The sequence below is a fragment of the Tursiops truncatus genome, chromosome 1, assembly GCF_011762595.2.
Source record: "Tursiops truncatus isolate mTurTru1 chromosome 1, mTurTru1.mat.Y, whole genome shotgun sequence".
NCBI lineage: Eukaryota > Metazoa > Chordata > Mammalia > Artiodactyla > Delphinidae > Tursiops > Tursiops truncatus.
In genome coordinates this window covers 176,183,186-176,195,863 of record NC_047034.1, presented here as the reverse complement: position 1 = coordinate 176,195,863, position 12,678 = coordinate 176,183,186, and the positions used below count along the sequence as shown (strand labels likewise).

Below are 12,678 nucleotides of genomic sequence, written 5' to 3'. Positions count from 1 at the left end.
AACGTTTAATAATACTTTGGTGTGTTGGGACTATTTTTAGTTTGTGTCTCGTACGTTTTGCTTGTGATGAAAGTGAGGTCACGTCTCTTAATAGTCAAATTAATTAGGTAGGCCTTCATACCTGCGATTGCTCAAAGCCATTCTCTTGAGTCTCCAGTCCAGAAATTCCCAGGGTCCTCAGGCTGCTAGGCCAGTTCAGAGCCACCACCATGGTGGAAAGTGGTCAGTCCACTGAAGGGCACTGTCTTCTACTGAGAGCATTGCAGCGGGGCCGCCCAGAGCACTGCCCCATCCATGGCTGTTTCTTCCCTTCCCAGCAGGTTTTTAAGATGGGGGGTCAGGACAGGTTCTGCCAGTCTCCTCCTACCAGCTCATGTTATGCGTGGACCTGTCTCTTTTCCTTACTCCACTCCTCCATCTCCCTTCCTGGTCCACAGTATATTTCACAAAGTCTTGATTCTTATTCTTTTTTTTAAACCTGTGTTTGTGGAGTGGTGGTGGGGAGGGATTAGGGAATCCCAGCACGGTGGAAATCTTTCTTCTTGGAAAATTTCCTTCAAGCCCGTATTACAGTGAGTCAGGACATTTATTCTATGTTTATATCACTGAGGAGGACATCTGAATGTAACATCTCAGGCTGAACTTGGCACCCAGTTTTTTGGGTTTTTTTTTCCGCGGTACGCGGGCCTTTCACCGCTGTGGCCTCTCCCGTTGCGGAGCACAGGCTCCGGACGCGCAGGCTCAGCGGCCATGGCCCACGGGCCCAGCTGCTCTGCGGCATGTGGGATCTTCCCGGACCGGGGCACGAACCCGTGTCCCCTGCGTCGGCAGGCGGACCCTCAACCACTGCACCACCAGGGAAGCCCGGCGCCCAGATTTAAAGTGGCTTCATATTTTTTTCAAAAGCAATGTGTGCTTTTTCAAAGGTAATATTATCATTCCCTAAACAGTAAATTTTACGTGCAATGCATTTTCTGATAGTTTTCATTTATTCTTTAATTCATTCAGCACATATTTAAAGAGCACCTACTATGTGCCAGGCACTCTTCTAGGCACAGATGAGCCATCAGAGAAAAAACTGAGAAAAGCCCGGGCCTGAAGAAACTTAAAGTAGGGGGATGGTGAACAAGCAATACACAAAGGAACATCACAGGGCTTTCCTGGTGGCGCAGTGGTTAAGAATCCGCCTGCCAGTGCAGGGGGCACGGGTTCGAGCCCTGGTCCGGGAAGATCTCACATGCCGCGGAGCAACTAAGCCCATGCGCCCCGACTACTGAGCCTGCGCTCTAGAGCCCATGAGGCACAACTACTGAGCCCGTGTGTCACAGCTACTGAATCCCACGTGCCTAGAGCCCATGCTCCGCAAAAAGAGAAGTCACTGCAATGAGAAGCCCGCGCGCCTCAATGAAGAGTAGCCCCCGCTCACCGCAACTAGAGAAAGCCCAGCAACACACAGCAACGAAGACCCAATGCAGCTAAAAAATAAATTAATTAATTAATTAAAAAAAAAAAGAAACATCACATATGTAGTAGGTCAGTTAAGAGCCGTGAACATAAAATGAATTAGAGAACAGGGCAAAGTGGTAGTTTTCTCACAATTCTCTGAGGAAGGCACTGTTTATCCCCATTGTACAGATTCGGATCTGGAAGCCCAGAGAGGTCAGGCGACTTGTCTTGAACCCACTTAGGTAGTGAGTTAGTAGTAAAGGTTGCATTTGAATTTCAAGTCAAGCACGGGCTCTTAAGTTTAGCTGCCTCTAAAGTAATGAAACTTAACTTCTAGCAAATCCCCAAATGCTGGTTTCCTTGAAAATTTAAAGTCTCTTCTGTTGTATTGGTGTGTATACACAAACACATTTTAAAATGAAAATACTGCCTTAATTTCAGTATCAGGTAGTAAGCACAGTGTTTGTGTAAGGTATTTTAATTTACACTAAATTAAAAAAAGTGGAGAATCCTCATAAAGACTGTAGCATTTCCAGTGGGCCTTGAGGGATAAGTAGGATTTATTTTTAAAAATTATATCCTATTTGAAACATGTAAAAGACTATATTTAACGTATAAGTTATGAAGAGTAATATGATGAACACCCGTGAACTCACTACCCACAGTTCTAAGTATACAACCCAATGAATTGTCACAGGGCGGACATACCTGTGAAACTAGCATCTCGTTAAAAAAGACAAAAGACCATTACCAGCACCCGAGACACCCGCTCATGCCTCCCCCAGCCATCCTCCCTGTACCCCCGCACCCCCTGCCAAAGGTAACCACTATCCTGACTAATGTTACAGTTTAGTTTTTCTTGTTTTTGAAATTTATCAAAATGGAATCATGCAGTGTTTGCTTTTTCATGTCTGGTTTCTCTTTTTATTTATTTATTTATTTTTGGCTATGTTAGGTCTTTGTTGCTGTGCGCAGGCTCTCTCTAGTTGCGGCGAGTGGGGGCTGCTCTTCCCTGCGGTGCATAGGCTTCTCATTGCGGTGGCTTCTCTTGTTGTGGAGCACAGGCTCTAGGTGCGCGGGCTTCAGTAGTTGTGGCACGCAGGCTTCAGTAGTTGTGGCTGTGGGCTCTAGAGCGCAGGCTCAGTAGTTGTGGTGCACGGGCTTAGTTGCTCCGCAGCACGTAGGATCTTCCCGGACCAGGGCTCGAACCCGTGTCGCCTGCATTGACAGGCGGATTCGTCACCACTGCACCACCAGGGAAGCCTCGTGATTTGTGTTTTTAAAGAATTACTGTGATTGCTGTGTGGGGAATGGGTTGCAGAGGAATCTCGGTGATACATGCTTTCTTATCATTTAGGATTTTATTCTATACTTTGATTAAAAAAAATATCTCCCTAGCTCTTGGCAACCACCATTCTACTTTCTGCCTCTATGAAATTTGGCTAGTCTAGGTGCCTCATGTAAGTGGAATCATACAGTATTTGTCTTTTTGTGACTGCCTTATTTCACTTAGCATAAAGTGCTTGGGGCTCATTGTGTTGCAGTCAGAATTTCCTTTTTAAGGTTGAATAATATTCCATTTATGTTTAGAGCACATTTTATTTATCTATTAATAGACATTTGGGTTGCTTCCACCTTTTGGCTTTTGGAAATAATTTTACTATGAACATGGGTAAACAAATACATGTTTGAGTCCCTGCTTTCAGGTCTTTTGGGTATATACCTATGAATGGAATTACTGGATCATATGGTAATTCTATGTTTAATTTCTTAAGGAACTGCCATACTGTTTTCCATAGCGGCTGCACCATTTTACATTCCCAACAACAGTGTACAGGGGTTCCAGTTTCTCTACACCCTTGCTAATAGTTGTTTTTTTATGGGTTTTTGATTGTTTTTTTGATAGTAGCCATCCTAATGGGTGTGAGGTATTAGCTCATTGTGGTTTTGATTTGCATTTCAGAAATCTAAAGCTTTGAAAGTGTTTAAAGAAAGGCGGATGGGGCCTCTACCCTCACTAGGCCAGAGTGGACCCAGGCGTATCCATTAGGAAGCTTTTGCAGAGGTCCTGGTGAGAGAGGGTGGTGGCAGAGGAGCTGAGCGGGGAGGGTGTACTCCAGCAGAAGGAACAGGACTTGGTGGTAAATTGTCTATGTTTGAGGAGGTGAAGGGCAGCAGAGAAGCTGGGAACACAGACCCTGGGTCTCTGGCTTGATAATTGCGTTGGGAACAGGTTGGGGGTGGTGTTTCTGGTCCGTCCCCCTCTCCCGCCCCCCCCAATGAAGTATTCCTGAGAGAACGACTTGTTAGCTTCTTTCAGTGAGGTGTTTTTTTTTTTTTAAGACACATATTCTTTTATTTCTGTTAAACTGAATATACAGTTATTGTTCCCTAGGCAGCCAACTTTTACTTATAACTACAATTTAATTTCACGTTAACAAAACACAGACAGTGAAAAGACAACTTTGTGTAGATCTAATCACAATAGTAAATAATTTATACAAGTTTTTTTTTTTGTGACCAAACAACTTCAGGATTTTGTATAAATTCATCGATAGATGTATTTACAGCAGGGGCACAGGGAGGGGCTTCTGAACTTTGGGGTCAAGAATCAGGATGTTCTTGTCTGAACAATAGAAGGAGCAGATTTCCAACAATGTTAGAATATGGCAAATAGGTTCTTAGTTCAGATGAGGTCCGTCCCCGTTAGCATTTGTCGTAATTTAACTTTTTCATCTAACTTATTCGTAACGGAAAGAGTGTGAGCAACCTAGTTGGTTTGCTTCTTTGTTGCCTACTTAGAGCCAGAAGCCTTATCGTAATTGTTGCGTATGCCCACTGCCTGGGAGGGCAGGTGCTCAGTTTTTTGCCTGGTTATGAATTAGTGACTATCAAAATGTGGGGAAAACATTTCTGTGATCCACCGGGATTTTGTGGTACATATTTGTAATCACTTCATAACTCTGAGATGTCATTATAAGGAGGAAGTTGTTGATTATGTTTTTATTGAAATTAAGTAAGAAAAATCTAATCATTTTGTTCTTGAAAGTGAGAGTAAAATTTGTCCTAATATAACTTGTTAATTTCACTGTTTCAGTGACTTATATTTATTTCATATCCTACCTATTAATATAACCAAATTTATATAGTGTTATTACAATAACAACAAACTTCAGTGTGTTTAAAAGTGTTGTATGCTTATTACAAATTCACAGTGTCACTCAAGAAGATTCAGTAAACAGAGGTGGTAAGGTGATTACAATGCAGGTTTCAGGGACTTCCCTGGTGGTCCAGTGGTTAGGACTCCGAGCTCTCACTGCCGAGGGCCTGGGTTCAGTTCCTGATCAGGGAACTAAGATCCCACAAGCTGTGTGGTGTGGCCAAAAAAAAAAAAAAAGATTCAGTTTTTAAAATGTGAGGTGGTAGCTTATAAAAATACTGGTACACAGAGTTATCACTTGTCTCGAATGAGTGCTTTTTTCTCAAGGCGTATTTAGTTGTCAAGTTCTAGTATGCTTATTGATAACATTAACGTTGTTGTTCTTCGGCAGAATTGTGTTTCTGCTGTTCAGTTATGAAATGCCCTTTCGCTCTCATTGTAGATCCGACGGAGGCGCCTGGCACGACTTGCTGGTGGACAGACCTCCCAGCCAAACACCCCGCTCACCTCTCCCCAGAGGGAGAGCCCTCCGGGGCCTCCTGTAGCAGCCTCAGCCCCAGGCCCGTCCCAGAGTCTTGGTCTCAATGTCCACAACATGACCCCAGCTACCTCCCCCATAGGTGCATCAGGTAAGCCTTGCCTTCACACCTGGGACACATTTATCGTTCCCACAACTGTAAGCTTGCTCTTAACGCTTACAGTTGTGGCGTTTCCACAGCAACATAAAATGAATTGAACAATTGCTGAATTGAACAGCAACTTTTTAAAATCCTGCAAGCAGTAGTTTAAAGATTAAGATCATTAGAGTGTGTTTTGTTAATGTCTATTCATTTTGATAGTGATCTGTTGAAGCTACTTGTTTTCCTTTCTATAGCTTTCATCTTTTTTTTTTGTTTTTTTGCCGTACGCGGGCCTCTCGCTGTTGTGGCCTCTCCCGTTGCGGAGCACAGGCTCCGGACGCGCAGGCTCAGCGGCCACGGCTCACGGGCCCAGCCGCTCCGCGGCATGTGGGATCCTCCCGGACCGGGGCACGAACCCGTGTCCCCTGCATCGGCAGACGGACTCTCAACCACTGCGCTACCAGGGAAGCCCAGCTTTCATCTTTTTTTTCAAACAGGGTCAGGTCTTTATCTCTGGTGGCAAGGAGATTAAGACTAAATTTGGTTCTGTTGATTTCATGAGTTTGGTTGATGCTTTTTTTTTAAGATAAAATAATCTGAAAATGCAAGATTAAACTAATGGTCAAAATGAAGGGAACTTACCTCCTTAAGCTTCGGTCATGCCTCCACCCACCTACTCGAATGTGTGGCCAGTTCTTGTTGGGCTTGAACTGTCCCTGCCCTAACTGCAGGCTGCGCCGCGGATCCCATCTCCTCTCACCTACCCAGAGCCTTTGTTCCAACAGTTCCTGTCTCTCTCCTGCTTCATCTGGTTTTCCATCTCAAGTGGAAACCTTTTATTTTTTCTTTTAACAGCCATTGTGCATGCTGTTCTTTCTCCCCTCTTGGGAGTAAATAGAAAGGAACTCTCTTGATCTCATATACCCTGCCGGCTTCCACCCCACATCTCTGCACCCCTTCACAACAGAACTTCTGGAAAGAGTTGCCTGTCCTCAGTCTCCTCCTTCTGTCCTTGTACCTCTGCTGAGTCGAATCCCGTCAGGTGAGGCCTCCCGTGGTCCGCTCTGAGTCACTGTCTGATCTGACTTGTCAGCCCCGTTCACTGTGGGTTTGGCCTTATTCTCCTTGAGGTGTCTGTTCGCTCCGGAGCATCACACTCCTGGTGTTCGTCCTGTCTCCATTCTTAGCTCTTTGTATGAGTCTTTTTCGTTTCCCTGGCTTCGAAGTGTCAGGGTTCCAGGACTCAGTTAACCTCTTGTCCTCTCCGTCTATGCTTATTCTCTTATTGATTTTATCCAGCTTCCTGGGTTTAGTTGGTATTTCTAATCTGATGATGCCTAAGTTTATATCTCCAGCTCAGACCTGTCGTTTGAACCTCAGACCCACGCATCATCTACTACACATCTCACAGGTAACACGTCCAAAATCGAGCTCCTGATATTTCCTTACATCTTGTCTTTTCCTAGGACCCCTTCTCAATAAATGACAACTTTTTTTTTTCTGGTTACTTAAGCCTAAAACATTCTCTCTTCTTTTTACCTCATATTCTAGATCGGGGGTCAGCACACTCTTTCTCTAAAGGGCCAGATAGTAAATATTTTTGGCTCTGCAGGCTGTGCAGTCTCTGTCACAAATATTCTTCTCTGCCCCGTAGCACAAAAGCAGCCATAGGCAATATATGATGAACTAGTGATCATTGCTGTGCTCCAATAAAACTGTATTTACAAAAATAGGTAAGAGTGGCCTGTGGACTGTAGCTTGCCGACCCCAGCTCTAGGTCTATCAGCAAAATTTAGAACCAGACCCGATTCTCACCATCTCTTCTCATCTCACCACCTCTCCAGGTTCAAGGCACTAGCATATCTTGCCTGGATTACTGGAGTGGGCTCCAGACTGGTCTCTCCATGCCTACCCTTGCTTCACCTCAGTCTGTTCTCAGTGTAGAGCCATACTGGCTCCCACTAAAGCATGAGTACAGCATTGTATGACAGCAGCGTTATTTTTTACAGCAAGCAGGATAGTTACTATCACAAATCAACAGACTCGGGAGACTCTGAATGGTTAGTTCTTGGCAGTGCACCTCTCTGCTGTTAAGTCCCGATTGTGTTTCTCATATAATCATCATTATTCATAATCATAAATAGGTAGATATTATTAGCCAGGCTCTTGGCAGGTTGGATAAACAGATTTTTAGGGATCTATTAAATAAACAAGTTTAAACAAAACAAAATAGAAAACGAACCCCTCGTAAGACAGGTCATATCATTTTCTGTTAGCTCCCGGCCTCACTCAGAATGAAAGTCAGAGTCCTCACCCCGACCCGGGGCCACGTGTGACCTGGCCCTGCCCCGGCCCTGCCCTCCTCTCTCACTGCCCTTCTTGCGCCCTCTGCTCCAGCCATACTGGCTTCCTCTCTGTTCCTAGAACATTCCAGGCATGGTACCTAGTGGGGGCCTTTTTATTTGCTATTTCTTCGCCTAGAATTCTCCTACGCTAAAGTCCACATGGCTTTTTTGTTCAGCTCTTCAGTTGTTTATCCACGTGTCACTTTCTCAAAAAGGCCTTCTCTGGGGCTTCCCTGGTGGCGCAGTGGTTGAGAGTCTGCCTGCCAGTGCGGGGGACACGGGTTTGAGCCCTGGGCTGGAAGGATCCCACATGCCGCAGAGCAACTGGGCCCGTGAGCCACAGCTACTGAGCCTGTGCTCCGCAACAAGAGAGGCCGCAATAGTGAGAGGCCCACGCACCGCAACGAAGAGTAGCCCCTGCTCACTGCGACTAGAGATGAATAAATAATTTTTTTTAAAAAAGGCCTTCTCTGGCCACCTTGTATAAAAGTGCAACCTTTATCTGACATAGACACTTTTTCTTTGAGCTCCTGTCACCAGCTGACATAGCATGTATATTACTTGTATATCCTGTTTTCTCTGCTTCCTCTGCTAGAGTATAAGTTCTGCGGGACAGGGACTTGTGTCCATTTTATTCACTGCTGCGTGCCCAGTGCCTTAACAGTGCATGCCACGTGGTAGGCACCGAAGAAAGATCTGTTGATCAGTAAGTGGATTGGAAGAGCAAATGACCAAAACAACATAGGCATGTGTAGTTCAAACAAAAGAAATCTCAGGCGGTTGTGATAGCTTTCCATGAAAACAGTGTGAAACATCATGAGGAGGAGGCCGGCTTATGCTTGCCTCCTTTGGTCCTAGATGGTAAAAATAGGGCCAGTGGGTAGCTTCATTATCCATTGAGCATGAAGGGACGGCTTCTGTTCCAGAATGATGTGCTTTCTAACAGAGACAAATACTGGGTGGGCTGCCACCCATGGGAAGGAGGTCCTCATCCGGGAGTGACTTGGCAGTCACCTGGCAGCCTTCTAAATTGAGATGCTTTCAGTTACAAGTAACTTTCAGTTAAAGTAACTGAAGCTGTAGTGAGTCCTACAAGTTGTTTCTCCCATCTAGTCCCAGCTTCTTTTTTTTCTTTTTAATTTAATTTGTTTACTTATTGGCTGCGTTGCGTCTTTGTTGCTGTGCGTGGGCTTTCTCTAGTTGCGGCGAGCGGCTACGCTTCGTTGTGGTGCGCGGGCTTCTCATTGCGGTGGCTTCTCTTGTTGCGGAGCACGGGCTCCAGGGGCGCGGGCTTCAGTAGTTGTGGCACACGGGCTCTAGAGCGCAGGCTCAGTAGTTGTGGCACATGGGCTTAGTTGCTCTGCAGCATGTGGGATCTTCCCGGACTAGGGCTCGAACCCGTGTCCTCTGCATTGGCAGGTGGATTCTTAACCACTTCACCACCAGGGGAGTCCCCAAAGTGATATTTTGTTCTGTTGTTTTGATTTGATTTTAGTTACAGTATTTAATTTATATCGATTCTAGATAAAGTCAAAGAGACCCTCCGTTTTTTTTAAGTTTAAGAAAGAAGTGGAGGGCTCCCCTGGTGGCTCAGTGACTGGGAGTCTGCCTGCCAATGCAGGGTACATGGGTTTGAGCCCTGGTCCGGGAAGATCCCACATGCCGTGGAGCAACTAAGCCCGTGCGCTACAGCTGCTGAGCCTGCGTGCCACAACTGCTGAGGCCCACACGCCTAGAGCCCGTGCTGTGCAACAGGAGAAGCTGCTGCAATGAGAGGCCCGTGTACCGCAACGAAGGAGTAGCCCCGGCTCGCTGCAACTAGAGAAAGCCTGCATGCATCAACGAAGACCCAACACAGCCAAATAAATAAATAAAAAGAAAGAAGTGGGGTCCCTCCTAGATTCTAGATGGTGTATAGAGATTGGGGAACACTGGTAGACATAATAAATTCTGGGGAGAATTGCCCCACTTGAGCCTTGTGAAGATCATATGGAGGGTTGAGGAAAAAAAGAATTCAGATGATATTCTTGTCGTCTTATAAAAATATTGCAAATACAGTATATTATACTATATGATATACTCTGGCACTCTATTACTATAGGGTTATTGTATACATAGTATAGCAGAGCACCCTATGTTACAAGTATAGTTACTTAAACAACTTATTGTAATTATCAATTTAATTTTAGAACTGGTTTTTACAAGGTGGAGATTTAAAAGCTGCTAAATTGATATCCCATAAATATTGTTGAACTTTATTATTTTATTAAAAAGTTGTCAGTCCTTTCAGTGTGGTAGGTAAAATGATATTCTCTTCAGGACATTGTTGATGCTCTGTTATTTACTCCTTCAATAAATATTTATTGAGGACTTATTTTGGGTTACACTGGAATTGATGGTTTAAAGTTTTACTGTCTTCTCTAAGCTTATTTCAAAATTCTCACTACATCAAATGCTTTTGGTATTTTACTTTAATCTACTTATGAATAGTAAAAATTTAGTTTCTCTTTCCCTCCTGAGTCCTGCAAAAGTTTTAATAAACAGGTCTGGGACTTCCCTGGTGGTGCAGTGGTTAAGAATCTGCCTACCAATGCCAGGGTCACAGGTTCGATCCCTGGTCCGGGAAGATTCCCACATGCCGCGGAGCAGCTAAACCCGTGTGCCACAACTACTGAGCCTGCTCTCTAGAGCCAGTGAGCCACAACTACGGATCCCGCGCCACAACTACTGAAGCCCGCGTGCCCTAGAACCCACACACCGCAACTACTGAGCCTGCATGCTGCAGCTACTGAAGTCCACACACTCTAGAGCCCGTGCTCTGCAACCAGAGAAGCCACAGCAATGAGGAGCCCACGCACCGCAACAAAGAGTAGCCCCCGCTCGCCGCAACTAGAGAGGGCCCGTGCGCAGCGACAAAGACCCAGCACAGCCAAAAAAAAATTAAAAATTAAAAAAAAAAAACCAAACAGGTCCATGTTAAAACCTGCTGTCGGGCATGGATAAAGTGTTCAACGAAGAGAGACTTGAAAGGGTGGCAAGTGGATTTTCTTGGGATGCTGGGAGGGTTAAAGTTTCCTCCACTTGATAGTTGTTTCAGCTACAAGTGATAACTCAAATTGTGTTGTTTTGCTTTTTAAAATATATGAGCCATTTTCCTTTCAGCAACATAGGTATATATTTTTTAAGTACTTGAAAATGCCTGGGTAAACTTTTCTTTTTTATAGAAAGATATTCATAGAGTTAAAGTAATTTTTAAAATTCTATGAAAAAGATGGTTTTGAAGACATTACTAGAAACACTGTGTCCCTGTGTACCTGGCGGTGGTTCACTACACTGTGGTCTCTGTGAGGGCAAGGATGATGTCAGGATTTTTGTTTTCCCCAAACTATCACAAGATAAGATCTTCAGTTAATAAATGGATTGATCTGTATTTAAGGACATGGCTTAGATGGATCTATTCGACATCTTATTATGAAAATTCTAAGCATACAGAGAAGTAGAAAGAATTTTGCAGCGAATGCTTATATACGCATCACCTAGATTCTACTATTAACATTTTACTGTATTTGTTTTATCATACATCTCTCCATCTGTCTGTCTCTCTATCCATTCACTAAGGTATCTTATTTTTGGTACATTTCAAGGATATTTCTGGACTGTCTTGGAAGCTGATTTGTACTCAGGGACCATAGTTTGAATTAGTGAAAGAGAAGGTGATGAGTTAGTTTTAGGTATCAGACGTAGCTCTGTAACTGACCTCATGTGATATCTGTTGATAAATTATGATTTCTTGCTAACATTCCTATGATTTTAATGTTCCTTCAACCTTCAGTGTAATATTCTGATAGAAAGTCCTCGGTTGCCAACTGTAATGGTGGTGTGAATGCCGATTCTGTGTGTTTACTGTGGCCGTTACAAATAGCTTTGACGTTATCTCACATGAGACTTCACCTTTCATGTCTCTTCTGGTTAGGAGTAGCCCATCGAAGCCAGAGCAGTGAAGGAGTCAGTTCTCTCAGCAGCTCGCCCTCCAATAGCCTTGAAACACAATCTCAGTCTCTCTCACGTTCCCAGAGCATGGATATCGATGGAGTCTCTTGTGAAAAAAGGTAAAGTAAGCCAGTTTTCCAGTAAGCTGCTTTGTTGTTGGAAAGGGAAAGATCCATTCACTTTAATCTCTAGTCCAGTGGTCTCAAATGCCAGCCCAGAGATCCATGGCAGTCCTTAGCAAATCAGAGCTAAATATAATAAATTGAAAGGTCTTTGTTTTATTCTGAAATGTTCTGTATACCTTTTTTTGTTTTTGGTGTTGGAATGTCTTTTATGAAATAATGGTATAGGTGGTAAAAAAAATTTTTTTTAATGTCTTTATTTTGTAAATGCAAAGTTGGCAAGCATAGGTCAGCCCCTAAAAATTTCTGCAAAGATTTACTGCTTGGTGAAATTTTAAAAGTTTGGAAGGGTATAGGCAGGTAAGCCCCATATTCTAGGAGCTCCATGAGGATCAGGGTGTCTTGGAGCAGAGCCTTCCTGTGTTGCAGGTGTGCTGTGACAAGATAACAGAGTCGCTGAAGGGTTGAGTACTCCTTGGGCAGCCAGACCTCCAGGGCCTGGCTCCTTTGCCCTCAAGCAGCCCCCTCTGTTTATGTCAGTGGGCCAGACAGATACCATTTTCTGTGTGTGTTAGGATACTGGGGTGTCGTGCACTTGGTGGGTTGGGGTGAGGAGCCAGGTCAGGGGTTACCCCGCATTAGGCAAGAATTCAGAAAGGACTACACTTCCAGGAAGAAGATCAAGTAGAAAAAAATCAACCCCATAGTGTAAAAACAATTGTGTTCTTATTACCTTTGCTCTGAGTGGATGAATTTTTAAAAATCAAGTCAACTCTGCAATTTCTTGGCCAGTGGGCAACTTTCACATGGGTTTAGAACCTAAATTTACACTATCGTGGTAGTCTGAAAAATCTCAGGCTAAGAACTGTCATAGACAATGGACTCTTTAGTGTCTTTAGGCATCTAGCAGATATAAACATAAATCATCCAAGTCTTTAGAAAATGTCCTTAGAAAAATTTCCGAGAAATATGAACTGATGGTCAAAAATTAAAGC

The 12,678-nt window shown here is 44.0% G+C and overlaps 1 protein-coding gene across 2 annotated transcripts in view; it reads left to right on the top strand.

Moving 5' to 3' along the window:
* Positions 1-12,678, top strand: part of UBE4B (ubiquitination factor E4B) — a 111,194-nt gene that overhangs the window by 23,989 nt on the left and 74,527 nt on the right. For both annotated transcript variants that reach the window (XM_019930907.3, XM_019930905.3), the window contains exons 2-3: positions 5,049-5,235; positions 11,545-11,680. In XM_019930907.3, the coding sequence (XP_019786466.1) occupies positions 5,049-5,235; positions 11,545-11,680 (323 nt within the window). The remainder of the gene's footprint in view (positions 1-5,048; positions 5,236-11,544; positions 11,681-12,678) is intronic.